We start from the raw sequence: 21,153 nt of genomic DNA on the forward strand, positions 1-21,153 counted from the left end.
CTCTGGCAGAGAACAAGAGGCCCAGTAACTGGTGTTTGCAGGGATAGGAAGTGTGATGAGCTGTTGCCTAGAGTTAGTTAAAGTGCTGTTTTTTAGGAAATGGCTCCTAACAACCTCCCTGACAACCTGTTGCAAAGTTGGGGGCTGAGCTTTCTGTTTCTCTCATTCCCCTTAAGAGAGGAAATCCCTGGAGAAGGGCCCGGTCAGTAAATATTAGCTGGAATAAAACCAGCTGAACATCCTCCCCACCCCTTTCACAGGCTTAGGGGAAATGGGGGAAAGGCAGAGACGACGGTGTGGACAGCGCTTCTCTGCTCCCACCCCCCAGGAGTGGAGAGATGCTTAGTATGGGAGGGGAAGGGGTGAGTAAGTCCAGGGAGGCAGGAAGCTTCCCAATCTGTCCTCAGGGCTTTCTCAGGATCCCTTGATCCTGGGGAGGGGGACTCACATAGCTTCTTGGGGTTCCAGCTCTGGGGCCTGTCTGAGGGGGAGAGGGGGAGATTTCATGTAAACTGCATGAGGGAGGTCGGGCCTGTTTCCAATTAGCTTCTTTATGCCTGAGCCCTGCCAGCCTCCACACTCGGGCTGTGAGTTTATTTGTCTGGCTTTGTGTTACACTCATCCCAGCATCTCTCCAGCTGCAGGTCATTTTCAAGTTTGGCCTCAGGTTTCTCCTTTTACTGAGTGGGGGAGCTCCCCGGGAGAAAGAGAAACAGCTGCCTTTTCTTGTCTAGATCAGCATTTCATCGGCCTGGCCTCCCCCGCTCTCTCCTGGACTCATCTTTCAAAAGAAACCTAAGCCCTTTGTGCGGGCCGGTGCCCAGCCCGACCATGGACTGAACTCACCTGTCCTCCCCTTTACTTGGCTACAGCTGTCTCCTCCTTACCTTGGCTCTTTTGACCCTTTTACTCTCTCAGATGTCTTTTTGTGGACTCCTGGAATCTGGGCCTTAAATCTCCATTTTCCTCCCTCTCTGGCAGCTTGAGCTAATGGGTGTTCCTGGCCTACTGTTTTCACTGGGAAACCTCCCACCCTACTGAAGGAGCAGAAGACCAGCTCCTGCCTGGAAGCTGATTCATAGACCTGCAGGGCTGGAAGAAATATTTAGTAATTGTCCAGGGCAGAAGCGGGGGGCCTTGGGGAGAGAATCCTGGGACTGGTGGCAGAAGATGTGGGTTCAAGTATCAGCCCTGCCTCCTACTAATTGTTTTTCCTTGGAAAAGTCCATTTGTTCCTCTGTGCCTTGGTTTCCTCGACTGTTAATACGAGCGTTGGATAGGAGAGCTCTAAGCTTTGCTCTAATGCTAACATTTTGCGAGTCAACCTGTGTGACCATGAACAAATTACTTAACCACCCCAGGTCTCAGTTTCCTCATCTGCAAAGTGGGGGAGTTAGGACAGCCTTCAAGGTCTCTTCCAGCTCTAGCTGCTGGAAACACATTTGAAGTATCCCTGCCTTTTTTTTTTTGCCTTTATATGCTTAATGAATGTTTACTGACTGACTTACTGACCCCAAACTCATAAGGGAATTCCTTTATGAGATCTTGAACTGCAAGGGAGTTATTGCCCTCAGTGAATAGATGTGGAAACTAAGGCCCACAGAGAAGTGACTTATCCAAGGTCACTTGGCTAAGTAGCAGTCATGATTCAAACTCAGATCTTCTGACTCTAACCCCCAAATTCTTTCTAGCTCACTGGGAATAATCTCACCCTACACCAAATTCCAAGTTATTGTTAATATTCTGAAATGTTTCCAATGATAATCGGAGCATAGATTGAGATCCAACAGGGACTTTCAGAGGTCACCTAGTCCAAGGAGGTTCAGAATCGGCTTTCAGTCATTAGAATGACAGGACCATAGATTCAGAGCTAGGAAGGATCCTCTAATTCAGCTCTTTTTTTTTTTTTTTTGGTGGGGCAATGAGGGTTAAGTGACTTGCCCAAGGTCACACAGCTAGTAAGTGTCAAGTTGAGTCTGAGGCCGGATTTGAACTCAGGTCCTCCTGAATCCAGGGCTGGTGCTTTATCCACTGTGCCCCCTTAGCTCCTTCTTTTTACGGATGTTAAAACTGAGGCTGAGAAAGTTGATACGACTTGCCCATTCCATGTTAGAACTAGCTAGTTCAACACCACTGTCCATGTTCAGCAAGAGCAAGTCATGCTGAGCCACTGGTAGATTGAGACTTCTGAACAATGCCAGGCCAAGATGTGGGCTTGCTGTTCCTCAAACAGGACTCTCCATCTCCTACCTCCACGCCTTTGTACTAACTCTCACTCATGCCTGGGGTGCTGTGCTCCCTCACCTCTGCTGCTTAGTTTCCCGGGCTTCCTTCAAGACTCAGCTCAAATCTTACCTTCTGGAGGAGGTCTTTCCCAGTCCCTCCAGATGCTGTTGCTCTCCCTCCTGACATTACCTTCTACATCTGTGTGTGTGTCTGTTTCTCTCTCTGTGTGTCTGTCTCTCCATGTCTCTATCTCTTTCTCTCTCTCCCTCTCCCTCATCTAGTGATTTTCATATTTGTTTCTCCCATTAAAACGTGAGCCCCTTGAGGGCAGGGGCTGTTCTGCTTTTCTTGGGAAGCCAATGCTTAGTGTCCCACTCCGCATGGTAGTAAGTGCTCAATCAATCCTTACTGCCTGACTCTCGGTGATGACATACCATTACCCATTCTCTCTCACAATGATGGCAGCCCTATTTACCAGCCTGGAAGTGATGGATGTAAAAACGCAAGGTGCTAAGAACCGCTTGAGGTCAGAAGCAAAGCAAAGGAGGGGATTCAGACTGTGCCCCCCACGTATTCTGCCCCCACAGAAGCTGCTGACACTCATAAAAATGCATCACACCCCCTGCACTGCTTTGCAGCTAAGGCCAAAATGCACGCATGCCACCAGACGCCCCTATCTATCTCCTCCAACTCCCAGTCCCTTGAAACCTTAACCAAGCAGCTGCCAGCAGGGGTCTAGTTCAGGTACAGTGATCTTATCCAGACGAATGGACCTCTTGCCATTCATGTTATTTTTCCTCAAAGCCAGAATTAAAGGGACAAAAGCATTTAGACATTCACACATATCGGTCTGGATTAGACATCTGTGGTCTTTGAAACTCAAATCCTGCTGTTCTGGAGTGTAAAACACATTAGAAACAAAAAAGGAAACAGACCCAGCAAGTCATACTATCCCTCAGGCTCTCGAAATATGCCCAGCAAGCCAGCATCAATCAATATTCATTGACCTGAAATATTTATTGGGAAGATAAGCAACTTGGCATTTCACTGTGTTGATAACAAAGGCAGGTCAGGCACCATGTTTACTAGATGACAAAATGAGACTTTAAGCAAGGCCTGGCACTCTCTCCTAGCTACAATTCATTCTCTCCTTCCCTCCAACAGGCCATCACCCATGTGTGTATTAGAATATTTGTTGTCGTTCAGTGATCTCAGTCATGTCTGACTTTTTGTGACCCCATTTGGGCCTTTCTTGGAAAAGATACTGGAGGGGCTGGAGATTTCCTTCTCCAGTTTGTTTTTACAGATGAGGAAATGGAGGCAAATGGGGAGAAGTGACTTGCCCAGGATCATGCAACTAGAAAGTGTCTGAGGCTGAATTTGAACTCAGACCTTCCTGACTCCAGGCCACTGCAGCACCTAGCTGTCTGTATTAGAAGATAAAGTATTCTCATGTATTGGAATATAAAGTATTCTAATGTATTAGAATAAAAAACACATAGTCTTTTATACGTGAAAGGTACCTTGCTATGAAAGATTGAGAAAGAGAAGTAAAACAGTTTTCTACTGAATTAGGGCTTATGTTTAGCCAGTCTTAAAGTAACTTTGCTCCAAAAAAAGTAAACTTGCTCCAAACCTTTGCCTTGGACCTCTTGGATATTTGGATATATAATGCTCTAAGGAACAGAGTAATGAGCCCAATTGGGAACTGCTATCTATCTATCTATCTATCTATCTATCTATCTATCTATCTATCTATCTATCTATCTATCTATCTATCTATCTATCTATCTATCTATCCATCTATCCATCTATCCATCTATCTATCTATCTATCTATCTATCTATCTATCTATCTATCTATCTAACTATCTACCTATCTATCTATCTATCCATCTATCTATCCATCTATCTATCCATCCATCTATCTATCCATCTATCTATCTATCTATCTATCTATCTATCTATCTATCTATCTATCTATCCATCTATCCATCCATCTATCCATCCATCTATCCATCCATCTATCCATCTATCCATCCATCTATCCATCCATCTATCCATCTATCTATCGATCATCCATCTATCCATCTATCATCCATCTATCCATCCATCCATCCATCCATCCATCCATCCATCCATCCATCCATCCATCCATCCATCCATCCATCCATCTATCTATCCATCCACATTGTGAGGATCATTTTCTCCTCCTTTAGTAGTGTTTCAGATGGACATTGGAACCAGATTCACTGCATGCTCCAAAGAAAGTTGTAAGAGATAGAACTAAGGCAGGGAGATGGAAGGAAGGACCCTACAACTTACCACATGGGAGTGGGCAAGGCCACTCAGACCCAGCAAGTGTTCTATAAAGCCAGGCATGTGCTGGAACTAGCTCAAAATAGCTTGTGAAAGCTGGTTGTTAAATTTTCAAAGTTGGCACTTATACTTTGGAAAGTGGCAAACTACAAATCATGGCTTGATTTATTATTTTGCTGACTGTCTAGACTTAAACTGATGGAGAAAATACTAATAATACAGATTAAGTTTAAGCATGTCATAAACCCCGCCCCCCCTTCCAGGGAGCTGGTTGTTAAACATTTACCAACACACTCCTACATAAAGCCCATGTTTAATTTCTGCCCACCTTACCTCAGAAATATTGATACGGCCTTCTTGGAAGGAACAGGTTGTGGGGTCATGGGTGCAGAGGTTTCGATATTTGCACCAATGGCAGCGGAAGGCACTGTTGACACAGGACAGGCACCTGAATGGGGGGAGGAAAGGAAAGAGGGAGAGGAAGTTGAGAATTGGGTCACACTAATCAGTTATTCCAGTCACACGGAGAGGCTGGGGTCACATACTTTATTTCCCACCCTTTAAGATGATAATAGGGACAACTTAGAGCAGCGAGAACCATTTGTTTTCCATCCAAAGCTCTTATAATAAGATCCTGTCACTAGAGAGGGAGTGAAGCCAGAGCAAGGTGATTCATTTATTAACCAGTCTTAGTCAGGAAGGTAGTTTGTTTTTTTGTTTGTTTGTTTTTTGTTTTTTTTTTTAGTGAGGCAATTGGGGTTAAGTGACTTGCCTAGGGTCACACAGCTAGTAAGTGTTAAGTGTCTGAGGCTGGATTTGAACTCAGGTACTCCTGAATCCAGGGCCGGTGCTTTAATCCACTGTGCCACCTAGCCGCCCCAGGAAGGTAGTTTTTAATACTGAATAGCTTAGCAGGTATGGGTGCAGAGGAGGGAAGAAAAGGACTTGGAAGTAGCTTGGAGTAGTGGAACTACTCAGAACTAATCAGAAGACCTCTCTTCTGCCTATTAACTATTTAACCAGGCACCAGGCGTCAAGGTTGGGTAAAGCACTGGACTTGGAATCAAGAAGACCAGAGTTCAAATCCTAGCTTAGGCCGTTATATAGCTGTGTGATCCTGGGTAAGTCATTTAACATCAGTTTGCCTCAGTTTTCTCATTTCTAAAATATCGATAATACCGCCACCTTCCTCATAGGGCTGCTGTGAGGATCAAGTGAGATAATATATGTAAAGTACTTTGCAAACCTCAAAGCACCATATAAGTGCTGGCTATCATTATAAATTTTCTGAGCCTCAGTTTCCCTATCTGTAAAATGGAGACAATAAATTGATCTCACAAAGTTTTTGTGAGGATCAAAATAAGATGGTGAAAACACTTTAAAAAGAAATACAGTGTAATTAAAATAAAAGGCATTATTCTTAAGAGTTAAAGACTTTTTAATATTAATTTTTTTGGGGGGGGTTAGTCCTTAAGATAATATGAACAGAATTTAGGTTGACATACTGGTCTCCTTGACATATAACAGACAATCCTTTGCTGTTCTTTTGGTATTTCTCAGAAATGACACAGGTCAGTGTGTGTAGGGGGAGAGACTGGCCCACTGATAAAATGGAGCTGGTTTTAGGGGATGGAGTAGGTCAGGCACCTCTTTTTCATTTCCCTCATTCTAAACTGGCTAGGAGAGAATAAAAAAAGAATTTTTTATCTCACCTTTGACACTGATAAGACATTGAGTGATGATGTAATACAGTGAGGGGAGGGAGGGAGTGGAGACCCCTGGACTTACAGTTAGGAAGATCTGGGTATGAACACTGTCCCAGAAACTTCCTATACCTTGGGCAAATGACCAAATCTCTCTGGGCCTCAGTGTTCCCATATGTAAAATAAGAGGTTTATAATCAATGGTTCTAGTTCTGAGTCTATGATGCTGACCCAGGATCACCTGAGTGGTCTTGGTCTAAGCATTTAACATCTATGGTTGGGTTCAAGCTTCCTCTTCCAAAAAAAAAACCAAAAAACGAGGGCATTTGACTAAGGTTCCCTCTTCTCTAAGAATATGATCCTTGGACTACAACTCCAGAGATGCCAATTTGTATTTTTGCTTTTTATTTGTAAATGAACCTAAGAAAACACAATCTTGAATGAGTGTGCAGAGATAGAGTAAAAAACAAAAGGAGTTTTAAAAAAAAAGGAGTTACTTTTAACCAGCACTATATTGATGTTTATAGGTAGCATTTTTACAGTGTTTTAAGATTTGCTAAGCACTTTACAAATATTTTCTCCTTTTCTGTTTACAATTGTGGGAGGTAGGGGTTATTGCTATTTCTATTTTATAGATTAGGAAACTGAGGCACAGAGAGGTTAAGTGACTTGCCCAGGTTCACACAGCTGGAAAGTATCTGAGGCTCAATTTGAACTCAGGTCCTTCTGACTCCAATTCCAGCACTCTATCCACTTAGCCACCTAGCTGCCTACAAGCAGCATATACAAGTATGTGCATGTATATGTTGGTGATGGGGTAGATCCAGACCAATGATAACCTCTGGGGTCCAGAATTGATGCTAAGTGACTTGTATGTGGCTAGGAAGTATCAAAGGCAGGACCTGAATCCAGGCCTTCCTGGCTCAGAGGCCAGTTCTTTATCCTCTAGCCAAGAGACTTTGGGCTTCAAATTATGATTTGATAATTGGGGAAGTTTAGAAAGTGGTAACGTCAAGGCAAAAGGGAAAGTTCATGAGGCTGCAAAAAGGTGACTCGAGTCCATAAGGCTTAAGGTTCAGGGCTGGCTCCTTGTCACAGAGCTGGGAATCACAATCTAGCGCCACCTTGTGGGGCCTGTGTTACTATCAGGAACAGGGTGATACTGGCCAAATCCCCATATATCAGTTGTGATAATTTCCTGGTGAAACTTCAACTCAGTCTCCCTACAATGCCCAAACCTACTTATCTTTTGGCCCTGACCCTATGCCTTTAAATTAAACTCATGACCCACTGGCTACATGCAAGGCCACAACCTAAGTGCTGCCTAAACCAGATTAAAATGTAATTGGGGGGGGGGCAGCTAGGTGGCGCGGTGAATAGAGCACCAGCCCTGGATTCAGGAGTACCTGAATTCAAATCTGGACTCAGACACTCGACACTTACTAGCTGTGTGACCCTGGGCAAGTCACTTAACCCTCACTGCCCCACCCCCCCAAAATGTAATTAGATGTTTAACAAGACAAATAAAAACACAATAAAACATAGATAATGTTAATTTGTGGTTTTCTGGGTTTTTTTTTTTTTTTTAGTGAGGCAATTGGGGTCAAGTGACTTGCCCAGGGTCACACAACTAGTAAGTGTCAAGTGTCTGAGGCTGGATTTGAACTCAGGTACTGCTGACTCCAGGGCCGGTGCTCTATCCACTGCGCCATCTAGCTGCCCCAATTTGTGATTTTCTAAGTCAATATGCACGCTTCTCTCTTTGAGTTTGGCACCACTGCTTAAGTGACTGAGTTGAGAGTTTCTGCCCATAGCAAACAGTCATAGACAGGCATCCTCCAAAAAAAGAATATCATAGGGGTTATTTAATGAACATACAGAAGCCATTCATTCAATTTCTTTCAGGTCCACTATTGTATTTGTTTTGGCTCTGTTGACCAATGTCCTTTAGTTCCTTGGGCATGGGCTCATAGAATAGTTTTAGATCCAACAGTATCTTTCTCTCAGGATATCAGGAAGCTCTATCATGGACTGGAGAAAACTATGGACAGTGGACTGGGGGTTCTCAGCCCCAGCTCTACAGGACCAATGAATTCTCCTGTGAAGGGAGGCATTAAAAACACTATATTTTTATGTAAAAAACCAAGCCCCCCCCCCCATCCTCCTTCCCTCCTAAGTTTCAGGCAGATTGATTTCAGCTCAGAATAAGAAAAAAACTTCCTAATAGAGCAGTGTAAAAATGGGGTGGATTTTCCTGACTAGGAGTTGGGAGGACCTAGGCTTTGAGTTCCCTGTCACTGGAGGTTGCCAAACAGAGGTTGGATGACCACTCCTCAGGAATGTTGTAGAAGGCATTCAAGGACATCGGGCCTAGAGTACAACCAGCTGACCTCTGAGGTTCCTTCTGACTTTGTGTGACCTTGAGTAAATGAGCTAATCTCTGGAACTTTTTTTAAAAATTTGTATAATTTAAGTCTTAGATGAGATGATTTCTACGACTCCTTGGTTCCAAGATGTTAAATCATGACTACTGGGGTGCAAATATTACAGGCCCCCAGATTTAGAGCAATCAGGGACCTGAGAGGTCATTAGGACAATCCCTTCATCTTATAGGAAACTGTCCCAAAAAGGTAAAGTCACCTAGGTTAGTAAGTGGTAGGGCTAGGGTTTGAACTCATGTTCTGTCACTGTAAATCAAGTGCTCTTTTTTCCTACGAGAAGTAGAATGTTTTTGGTAGCAAAGTGAGATTTCTGCTGCCAAAGCCTCCTGGTTTCTACCGCATCCCTGAACACCGTGATGGCATCCACATTGCTACAGTAACCTGAGAGAGAGAAAGCAGTGACATCACAGAAGGTTGTCATGGAGATGAGGATGCTGTCACAAAGAATGCATTCTCAGGGGAGGAGGGGCTGGTTCAGGCTCTGTTTCTCTGACCCACTGGAAAGATGAATAGGATGTGGGCAGAACAGAGGGCGTCAGCAGGGTAGGTTTGGGGAAAGAGAATGAAGAGGTTATGTCCTTGAGATTCTTAAAGTTCCAAAGAGCAGGACTGGTGAGGGTGGCTATTGGGAAGCCTGTCCTCATTTTAGATCTTGCTGTTGGTTCTCCTGCTCCCTTTCCACCCAGGCCTCCCTTAGTTAGCTCTGAGACTCTGGTGCTCTCCTTTGTCCAGGGCAAACCTAGCTACAAATGTTTTGGGGTATTTTCCCCCCATTGGTGCTCAGTAGTCTCAGGTAGCTAGGTGGTACAGTGGATAGAGTGCTGGGTTTGGAATCAGGATGACTCATCTTCCTGAGCTCAAATCTGGCCTCAGACACTTACTAGCTGTGTGACCCTGGGCAAGTCACTTAATTGCATTTGCCTCAGTTTCCTCACCTGTAAAAAGAGTTGGAGAAGGAAATGGCAAGCCACTCCATTATCTCTGCCAAGAAAACCCCAAATGGGGTCACAGAGAGTTGGACATGACTGCAACGAATGAACAGTTCAGTACTCTCTGTCCTCTGCCTCTCCAGTGACCTTATTCTAAAAATGTAAATGCAGATCTGAGCAAGAAAGATCAAGGACTGGGGGTTTATTTAGCTATTTATTTGAACCCTCTCTTCTCTCCTCTCAGAAAATTCTTTGCTCTGAGTCAGTGTTGCCTCTATCCAGTACATTCCCCAGCCTGTGTCCTACAAACATGACATTAGTAGGGGTCTGACTCTTTCTCGGGCCCTGTGTGTCCTGTGTCAGGTACCCAGAGTGGGGGGTGTAGATTATTCCTAGGGCTTGGGTCTCTGGGAATTACCTGATTGGGCTCAGTGTCTAACCATCCACCCTCCCTGCTGAATGCCCAGGGCCACTGGCTCCGTGCCCCTTCCTGAAGCCAAATACATGCCAATACTTCCCCTTCTTGGAGCCAAATGCACGGAAGCCTGTAAGAGGAGACTTAGAGCCTTTCCCAGGGAGGGCTCATTCAGGAGAAACTCCACGCAAAGGCCCATCCTTCACGCCGGTCCCTTCTGGCCAGGCTCCTCACTGGAGACATTTCCCAGCTTCTGTGTACAGTTACAGAATCATACAGCTTGGGGGCACCATCAGGTTATATAAAGCCCCAGGAGGAGTTTGGCTCAATCTGCCTGGCTGCCTTGAGACCAGCCTAGGGGCCCCTTTCCCCACTTCTTCTCAGGAAGGTTGGTGGGAGAAGGGCACAGAGGGCATCCCCCCCTCCTCCCCACCCCCTTTTATTTAGCCTGTGCTGCCTCAGGTCATCTCTCCCCTTCCTCTTGTTCACCTCATAGGTGCCAATCTCAACATAGTCTTTCCCAACACAGAGCCTCTTCTAACTTCAAATGCATATGGCGCCCGTCCTACTCCCCCCTCAATTTGTCTGCTGCCATCTCCATTTTCAGAAGCCCCTTCCCCCCTCATCCTCAGCATCTGCAAGTGGGTAATTTTTGCTGCTTTGCCACCCAGACCTAGGATTCCACCAGGGTCATTGTAGAAGTCTGGAAATGAGTTGAGAGCTCAGCCTTTTACCAGGGGCTGCTTTTCTGAATTGAGGTACCTTCAAATTCTGTGTCTGTGATTCGGAGTGAGGGCTGGGGTGGTTAGTAGGTGCTGGGATCTGGGACTGGGGAGGGGATGCAGAGAGAGGGTGGTCGAGGGATAAATGATGCTTACAGTTGGTGGGCACTGCAATTGTAAAACTTGAACTCAGTACTGACAAACATCTTCCCCGTCTCCTTGGATCTTAGCTGTAGCTCCAGGCCGAACCAGTCTGGAAGAGAAAGGAGAAGAGAGTGAACAAGGCATTCTGAGCAGAGGAATTTCCAGATATGGGCTAGGAGGAAACCCTACAGATTCGATCTGGGAGTACAAATCTGGCCGGCTCTGCGTTGGCCAGATAGCTTTTATGCCTTCGGATTTCATGTGCCCTTTCTAACACACACACACACACACACACACACACACACACACACACACACACATACTCTGCTTTTCCTTGTAAATAAATACTGCCTAACCTCATGTTGGCCCCAGCTTATAGAACAGGGAGAAAGACAAAGGAAAGGGGAGTGGATGCTCACACTGTAAGTTTCTACAAGGGCTATAAAGGCCAACATTGATGCTGGCTTAAGACCAGCCAGAATTAGAACCCTAGTTTCAGACCAACCAGGGTTCAGGTGATTTCTTGAAGCCATTAATCTAGCTGGGGAGGCAATACACCTTGAGGAGAGGATTACCTCCTTTGGGTCAGGGTTAGGTGATATCCAAGCCCCCCCAGGAGCTGCGATTTTTTCCCCTCACTTGTGTCCTAGACTGTGAGGATGAGCTAATGACAATTTTTAGTGACTTCTCTAACTTCCTAGGAGTCTGCTAATCAGCTGGAGCCCTAGGCTTGCATCACCTGTCAAAAGGGGAGTTGCCTTTTTCTTTTTTTTATTATAAACTCCTTCCTCATAGGACTATTTTATTAACAAATGTCATATATAATGTATAGAAATTATTTTCCAAATTATAAATGTTGATAGAGACATAAATATAATTTTTTCACATCACCAATAATAAGAAAAAAATGGAAATTAAAACAACACCAAGGTTATTCCTCAAATCCATAAAATTAACAAAAATATCAAAAAAAGGTAAAAAAAGATAATTATTGGAAAAGTTTTGGTAAAACATGCACACTAATGCACTACTAGAGGAATTATGAATTATCATGTGCATTCTGAGTTGCCTTTTTCTGTTGCTAATTCTAAGCAAGTCAATTCCATTCAATATAATAAGCGTTTATTAAGCACTTACCAGGTACTAGTCATTGTGGTAGGTGCTGGGGATACAAAGACAAAAAGAAAGTAACAATTGTACCTGCCTTCAGGGGGCTTATGCTCTCTTGAGGAGAAATACCACACAAGCAGGTAAGTAACTTAAAAATACAAATTTAAAAGAAAAAAGAATTGTGAGGGCTGTTGAAAGAGGGCTTAATAGACCAAATATTCTAGAATCTGTTGGTTTGGGTTGCAGTAAAATCAGCTACTGAGAGACTTTCAGATCTTATCAAAGCCCTGGAAAGCATTCAGTGCTCAATTTACAGAGGAGACTCAATAGACATGACTTCATGTTCCAGGATCCAAAATAACCCTGAGCACACAAATAATACAGTGGTAGATCCCGGCTCCTGTCTTGTTTCTGGCCTTCAGGAGAAGGGCATGCTCAGCTCAGGAAGGAGCTCCTTGGTGGGAGTCTCCTGTCAGAGGCCCCCTCTTACCTTGATCCACAGGGATGGCAGGGACATCCTTGACTCCAGGGGAGGCACAGATAACCTGGTTCCCTGCCACCTGCCCTTCCACCTCTGTCAGGTTCCCAAAAGCACAGGTAACCCCTGCAGACAGGTCTGGGGCATCACTGACTGTCAGGCTGAGCTGAAGGAGAAGGAAATCTGATTCAGTTCAATCTAAGAAACATTTACTGAGGGACTTCTGCAACAGGTGCTGGGCATACAAAGACAAAAATGAAGCACTTCCTGCCCTCACAGAGCTTACATTCTACTGGGAAAGAGCCTCAGAAACTGGACGGGGAGTGGGTTATAATGGAATGTACCCGAAGATGGGATTCAGAAGGGTTCAGGTGTTAGCCCTGTTACTACTTACCTGTGTCACAGTTGGTGAATCTGGGCCCAAGCTTCCTTTAATGCAAAATGAAGATATCGGACCCATTCAATCAAACAATCAACAAGAATTTATTAAATTTTGCCAGGCACTAAGGGTTAAGTGACTTGCCCAGGGTCACACAGCTAGTAAGTGTCAAGTGTCTGAGGCCAGATTTGAACTCAGGTCCTCCTGAATCCAGAGCTAGTGCCACCAACTGCCCCCAACAAGTATTTATTAAATGCCGGCTATGTATCAGGCCCTGAGATGCAAAGACTGTCTCAAACAGTGTATGGTCTCTGAGCTCCCTTCCACTCCCAGGTTCTTCCATCATGACACTGCGGGTGATGAGGATTTGTTGATAAGGTAGAGACCAACCTATTTTTTCGCACCAGGCCAAGCTGCTCTCAGGAATCACTGAGGGCTTGAGTAGGGTGGAGGGACAGTGCAAATTTGAAACCGAGTTAAGACCTTGGTCCTTTAATTCAGGCTGCATCCCTGAAATGGAGGTGCGTGGTCTTCCATGATTCCTCCAGATTTAGGCAACATAATGAATTCTCCAACTTATTAATCATCAGAGGCTAAAGACCAAGTTGATGAGTTACCTGCAATTATCATTTCTTCTCTGTTCCTCTTTGGCTTCATCTAACAGCCATTTTTCAGTATTTGGAGTCTCCCACCCCAAAAGGTAGGGACAGGGTAGAAAGAAAAAAAAGAAATGGATATTTACATGGGTTCACTCTGATTACTAAAATCTGAGTGCTGGGTAGAGAGAAGGTTGGGATATATTTCATAAAAGAAGTATGGGATGAATTATCCAGACCTGGCTATAGTTTCTTAGGTGATAGATCATATAATACCAGGGCTAGAGAGAGCCTCAGAGAACATCTAATTTAAGCCCTTCATTTGAGAGATGGGGAAACTGAGGTCTGAGGAAGATATAAAGAGAGCTTTCAAGGCATATTGAATTCCCAGCTCCCTAGCCCAGTGCCTGACACATAGTAGGTGCTTAATCAATGTATATTGTTTGATTGCTAATATTTCCCAGTCCCCCTGTTAGTTACTTTGTCCCCAAATTTCTGGTCTAGTTAGGTTCCCTTCAGATGATGGGTTCCCTACCTATCATTCTATGCCTCTGTATCATCTACCTACCCTGTCCTATGGAGAACAGACCTCTTTATAGGGATGGAGGAACTGAAATCATAGATGGTTCATTAGTTAATTAACATTCATGGATGCTCATAAAAATCCTCCCAAACTGGATGACAGTGCAGGGCCTGAGGCCATGGAATATTCTGGGCTGGACCTTGGCAGGTGACTAAAGGATTTTCTATCTTGAATCCACACAGGTATGGGATTAATTGCCCTCCACCCCCAAATATATACAGAAATAATTCATGATCCATGCCAATGGATGAGGCAGAAGTGGTGTTATGGGTAATTTCAAACAGTGGATTATGGCAAGAAACACTTGTGGAATATATTTCAGGCCTGTCTCAATTCATGAAGTCTACTGGATGAAAAAGTCTCAAATGAAAAAACAAAACCAAACCAGATGAGATAGACCTAGGGGAGGGTAGTGAGTGATTATTCACTTTATTTGTTTGTTTGTTTTTGCAGGGCAATGAGGGTTAAGTGACTTGCCCAGGGTCACAGAGCTAGTAAGTGTCAAGTGTCTGAGGCCAGATTTGAACTCAGGTCCTCCTGAATCCAGGGCCGGTGCTTTATCCATTACGCCACCTAGCTGCACCAATTATTCACTTTAAAAAAAAAAATGGATTCACTATAAAATTCCTCTAAATAGAAAGCTCTGCCAGTGAGTTTAAAATAAGATTCAATTTACAATGATCTACATATGGCTTTTGACATAGAGACTCCCCTCACCGCCCCACCCCCCACTTTATTCTGGGGTACTTACCAGCCGGCTGTGTTCAGAGACGGAGATGCTGCTGGGATTTACCTTGAGGCTCATGCATTGGCTGATGCTGGCAGCGAACCTGTTAGCTTCCCGGGCCCTCTGGCATTTGTCCCTCCGGGAGCACCTATGACACACACAGAGCCATGAGGGGGTCAGGACTCTCACTTTCCACTGGACAGGGTAAGTGACATGGGAGCCTGTCATTGTGGAGCAGAGGACCTACCCATTCAGACCTTTCTCTTTTTTTCTCCCCTTTTCTCCTCCCCCAGGGGAAAGGACTTCTTTGAGATGCTATATAACAGTGACTACTATGCTTGACTACCACTGAACTTACGCATAGGAAAAGGGATTTAACTTAGACACAAGAGGGCACAATGCAAGGCCTAAACTTCTATAGGAAAAAATCAACTCAAGGATAGGACACTTTCAAGAATGAAATTTTGGTCGCATAAACACAAATGATTTTGACGAGGCAGCTGGCTACATAGGATAGAGCTGGGGACTGGTAGTCACAAAGATATCAGTTCAAATACTACCTTAGAGGCTTACTAGCTGTGTGACCCATGGCTAGTCACTTAACCTCTCAGTGCTTCAATTTCATCATCTGAAAATTGATTTCTGATTCTCCTTCTAGCTCTAAATATAGGGTCCTGTAAAAGTGGTGCTTTGTCTAAAGAGCATCAACCAACTTATATATTTTTTTTAAATTTGACTTGATAAAAAGAAAACTTCTTAACAATGACAACCACCCAAAGATGCAATGGGCAGGGGGCAGGTAGGTGGCACAGTGGATAAAGCACCGGCGCTGGATTCAGGAGGACCCGAGTTCAAATCTAGCCTCAGACACTTGACACTTACTAGCTGTGTGACCCTGGGCAAGTTACTTAGCCTTCATTGCCCCACCCCACCCCCAATTTTTTTTTTTTTTAAAAAGGATACAATGGGCAGTCAGCATGTAGTGAGTTTTCTCTCACTGGAAGTCTCAGATGGAGTCTGGATGGTCAATCTTTGGGGATGTTATTGAGAGAAGTCTTGTTTGAGTATGGTTCAGTACCAACCTCAGCTGGCTCTTGGACAGATCATTTCCTCCATCATTGGTTCCCCCCACTTTGATGGTGCTCTCAAATGTAGACCTCACAGAGTTCCAGACTCACCTAGTGTCATCCCTAAACCCACTTTCCCCTCATCACCTCCTCAACCATTGTCTCTGCTGAAAAGCCCTATGATAAGCAGCTCTCTGTAGCAGAGACCTCCAATGCCTGCTTCGATCCCTCCAACCAGATGGTAAAGTGTGACCGACAACATGGAGAGTGCATGGCCTGCTGCATTCTGTACCTAGGTGATGTGGGATGCAAGGATGCCAATGCTACCTTTGCCGTCCTCAAGAACCATTCAGTTCACCGACTGGTATCCCACTGCCTTCAAGGTTGGTATCAATTACCAGCCCCCCCCCAACTGTGGCACCTGGAGGAGGCCTGGCTAAGGGACGGTGGCCAGGATGCATGCTCAGTAACCCATCAGCCATTGCCAAAACATGAGACCATCTAGATCACAAGTTTGCCCTAAGTGGGCATTTGTGCACTGGCACATGGGTGAAGGCATGGAAGGAGAAGGCTTGGGAAGATATGGCTGCCACGGAGAAGGATTATGGGGAAGTAGGCACAGAAGATGAAAGTGTAGAATTCTAGAAGGCATCCATCTGGTCTATACATCTTTTATGTGTTTCTCTTTTCCTACCACCCCAAAATGAAATCTTATTTGCAATTTTAAAAAATCCTTGTAAGAGTTCTGGTAAGAACTCATTAATGAGTAACATGCTGCAAAGCGGGGATAAGGGATCAAGGGAGGAGATGGAATACAAGAGGGAAGGGACTCTTCATTCCTAGCTTTGTATCCACAGCACTGGGCAAAGTGATTCTCTTTGTAGAACCTTAATAGATGTTTGCTGTTGTTGTCAGGGCAAAGTGGATAGAATGCTAGCTAGGTAGATAGATAAGATAGATAGATGATAGATAGATAGATAGATAGATAGATAGATAGATAGATAGATAGATAGATAGATAGATAGATAGAAAAATGTGAGTATGAATCTTGATTCACTCATTAGCTATGTGACTCTGGGCAGATCATTAACCTCTCCCAACTCAAGTTCCTTATCCATGAAATGGGGCTAAGTTAATAACAGCACCTACCTTAGGGTTGTTATGAGTCTTAAATGAGATATTGCTATTGTATGTATATTGACTGTCTTGTAGTGGCTAGAGAGACCATAGGATCAAAGCTGAAAAGGGGCTCAGGGGCCAGTGAATCCAAGCCCCCTCACTGTACAATTGATACCAGCTAATTCTTATGGTTAGAAATTGCTTTTTTCAGGCTCAGACACTTGACACTTACTAGCTGTGTGACCCTGGGCAAGTCACTTAACCCTCATTGCCCCCCCCCAAAAAAGAAATTGCTTTTTTTCTCTGCTCCTTTGTAAGATGTGTATTTGGGACAAAGGGACAGAGGAGAGATGCCAACTGGGGCCATCTCCAACAACCAGAAGGGACCATCTGAGGGCAATGTCTCTTTTCATGGCCTCTGTATCTGTTTCCCCTAGAATTTTGTGTGTGTGTGTGGGGCAATGAGGGTTAAGTGACTTGTCCAGGGTCACCCAACTAGTGTCAAGTGTCTGAAACCGGATTTGAACTCAGGTCCTCCTGAATCCAGGGCCAGTGCTTTATGCACTGCGCCACCTAGCTGCCCCTAGATTAAAAACAAAACAAAACAAAAAACCCCTGTGGGCCTCAATTTCCTTTTCTGTAAATTGCAGGGATTTAAGTAGCTGATTCCTGAGGGTCTTTCCAGCTCAGGTCTATGATGGATCCTCTGAGCTCTGAGGTGCCTTCTTTCACCTGATCTTCCTGTCCTGGCTCTAAGCCCCTGGTGACTTGGGATCTTTGGAGCTAAGTGTCCTCACAGCCAGGGAGTCCTGGGCCTGCTGCTGAGTAGGGGAAGATTCTCTGAAGTTAGCACTTCCCCACATTTTATTCATCAACTTCCACCCCAACTCCCTCCCCACCCCCCAGCCCCCCAAGGTCCCCTCCTTTTTCCCTTTTCTGGCACATAATGGATCTAAATATGAATGCTGTCAAAGAAAAGAATTATTGAGGTTTAAGTGAATCTGTAAGATAGCTCCAAAGTGAGCTCTTGACTGGAGTCTTTATCTCATTGACTCACTGAAAATGGCTCTTTTTTTTTTTATCATACTATTTATGGCAACAGCCCTAACAGAGATAAATAGCCCCGGAGACAATAACACACTTGCAAGAGCGTGGCATACAGAAGAGACAGGAAGGTTTCAAATCCCCCCAGACCCAAGAGGCTCTTTAGCAATCTTCCCAAGCCCTCTGCCTCCCTCTCTGAGAAGATGGGGGCCTGGGAGTGCAGAAGCCAGACAAACTCTGTCTGTTGCTGCTGCCGCTGCCACCATTGCCATGGTTAGATGATTGTGGGAAGGCCCAGTTGGAAGGAGGAGTGGAGTGGAAAATGCTCTGGTAATAAGGCGGAGATAATCTAATTTCAGTAAATTAACCATTCAACAAAACACTGAGCTAGGCACCAGAGGTATAAAGACCAAGAAAAAATGGCCCTGTCCTCAAGGAGTTTACATTCCAAATAATAACTCCCCCTAAAAGAAAATACAAAAAACTATATGGAAAGCAATTTCTGGGAAGCAGAGGGCACCCTCTGGGGGTGGGGAATCAGAAAAAGCCTCCTATTCTGGTCAAGGGCAGTATGATTGGGAAGGAGAAGAAAACCTTGTAAGGGTCTAGGGAGGCTTAGCTATCTCCTGTTGATTCGGGGGGCAATGTTCTGCTGAGGAATTGTGTGACATAGCTGGAGCTTGGGCAAAAGCAGCCTACATTGGCATGACTGAGCTGACATGCCCACAAGCAATTTTGTGGTTCTGGAATCCATACCAAAGGGAAGGCAGGATGGGTTCTGTGCTGTGATGGTTTACCACAGCTGGGGCAGATGAACAAGCAAGATTGTACTGGGTGGTGAGGCCAGGAGCAAGGGAAGGCAGATGCCTTTGTTACTCAAAATCAAGTGGCCTCTGATGAAAAGTTGTCCGTGAGAAGGTATTCTGGGCCTCAAGGGGGTTGGCCAAGATGAAGATAAGGGTGAGGGCTGGTAGTTTCAATGGAAAGAGGGCTGGCTGATTCTGGAGTCAGAGGAGCTGGGCTAATAATAATGATGATGAGTATAATAATAATAATAATAATAACAGCATTTATATAACATCTACTTTGTGACAGGCACTGTCCTAAGCACTTTATAAATATTATCTCATTTGGTCCTCACAACAACCCTGGGAAGTAGGTGTTGTTATTATTCCCATTTCACAGAAGAGGAAATTGAGGCAGGCAGAGAGGTTAAGTGACTTGTCTAAGGTCACATAGCCAATAAGTATCTGAGGTCAAATTTGAACTCATGTCTTCCTGACTCCAGGTCCAGGGTTCTAGCCACTGGTCAGGGTGCCAATCCTGTCTCTGTCAATTCTAACTTTGTAACCGTGGCATTACCTTCACTAACCTTCATTTTCCTCAATTAAGTCAAGACTTAATGGCTGCTAAGGCCTGTCCTTGTTATATTTCTATGAGCCTAGTCTGAATTGGGAGCTGCTGGCTGTGGGAGAATTCGTGGTTAGAATACTCTCTGGGGGGAAAACCCCCCAAACACAAGTAGTGAACCCAGCATGTGGGGGGCTCAAATCCAGTCCAGATTTTGCATCTGTGACATGCCAGTCTCCCTCCCTTCTTAGCCCTCCCAACACCTGCTGCTAAGGCTGGGAGCCAAGAGCTATTGTGTGGGACCCTGAGCTCTGGCCTTCTGCCTCCGCCCCAACTCAGCCCATTTCTTGGAGATGTTTTCTGGCTGGCACGTGGCCATAGAGTTTCCAGCTCTATTGGGGTGGGGGTGGGGTGGGGGTGGCTGAAGGATTCTTAGTTTCTCATCAGGCAGACTCTTCGACTTTCTCTCTTTCTTTTCCCTCCCGGGTTCCTCTCGGAGTGAGGATGCCCTGGCCAGGAAGGCAGCGATCCTGCATTTTTATAGGACTGCTTCTTTCAGACATGGGCCAGGCACAGTTAGGAGGAGATGCCAGCACCTTTGAGCCATAAAGTACCGGGGTTGGGAGGGTCTTCCAAAGGTCATCTCCTGCATTTGTATAGCACTTTATACTTTTCAAAGCATTTCCACCATTATGTCAGCCTGGGAGGTGGTAATTCCTGTTTCTGAGATAGGGAAACCAAGGCACAGAGAGAGTGAATGGCTCACACAGCTACTTAGTGACTCATCTGTTGCTAGAGCCTGAAGAAGTCCTTACCTGTGTTCTATACACCACACTGGGTTGCCTTGAAGCAGGACTGCTCTTTACCTACTCTGATATGATAATATAATAGCTCACATTTCTATAGCACTTACTATATGCTAAGCATGTTCCAATTATTATTTCATTTGATCCTCACAACAACCCTTTGAGATAGATGTTTTTATTTTCCTCATTTTACATAGGAGGAAACAGAGGCAGACAGCAATGAAGTGATTTGTTCAGGGTCACACAGCTAGTGTCAGAGGCTGGATTTGAACTCAGGTCTTCCTGACACCAGGCTCAGCACTCTATCTAACCACTGTGCTACCTACTAGTTACTCTAGACAGACAGGAGAAGTCTTAGAATGCTGGGCATGGAGTCAGGAGGCCCAGGGTTCAAATCCCTCCTCAGATACTTAATACTTGTTAGGACTCTGGGCAAATCACTTCCCTCTCCCTCAGTTCTCTCATCTGTAAAAAACGGGCAAGGAGAAGCAGGCAAAGCCTGTCTTGGAGTCAAAAAGACTGCTGCCGTGTAATCCTGAGCCAATCATTTAACTACTCAGAGCACTGGTTTAAGGTAATAAGGTGCAGAACAGTTGTCTATCAATCAATCAATCAATCAATCAACATTTATTAAGTGCCTACTATGGGCAAGGAACAGTACCAAGTGCTGGGGATGCAAAAAGAGGTAAAAGACAGTCCCTGCCCGAAAGGAGCTTGCAATCTAACGGGAGCAAACAAATGCAGACAAAGCAAACTCTATACAGGCTAAATAGGAAATAATTCACAGAGGGAATGCCCTGGAGTTAAGAGGAGTCAGGGAAGGCTTCCTGTAGAAGGCGGGATTTGAGTTAGGATTCAAAGGAATCCAGGAAAGTCAGTAATCTGAGCAGAGGAGGGCGAGTGTTTTGGGTATGGGAGACAGCCAGAGGAAATTCCCAGAGCTGAGGGATAGAGTGCCTTGTTCATGGACCAGATAGGAGGCCGCTGTCACTGGAT

General features: G+C 44.9%; 1 protein-coding gene across 1 annotated transcript in view; it reads right to left on the reverse strand.

The window, feature by feature from the left end:
- The window catches only part of PLXNA2 (plexin A2), a 324,127-nt gene that overhangs the window by 94,157 nt on the left and 208,817 nt on the right, over nucleotides 1–21,153 (reverse strand). Inside the window, exons 6-9 of the mRNA XM_044001416.1 lie at nucleotides 14,796–14,919; nucleotides 12,499–12,652; nucleotides 10,911–11,007; nucleotides 4,878–4,992 (exon numbers count right to left, since the gene is read on the reverse strand). Of these exons, the coding sequence (XP_043857351.1) occupies nucleotides 4,878–4,992; nucleotides 10,911–11,007; nucleotides 12,499–12,652; nucleotides 14,796–14,919 (490 nt within the window). The remainder of the gene's footprint in view (nucleotides 1–4,877; nucleotides 4,993–10,910; nucleotides 11,008–12,498; nucleotides 12,653–14,795; nucleotides 14,920–21,153) is intronic.

This window comes from Dromiciops gliroides, chromosome 4, assembly GCF_019393635.1.
Source record: "Dromiciops gliroides isolate mDroGli1 chromosome 4, mDroGli1.pri, whole genome shotgun sequence".
Lineage (NCBI taxonomy): Eukaryota > Metazoa > Chordata > Mammalia > Microbiotheria > Microbiotheriidae > Dromiciops > Dromiciops gliroides.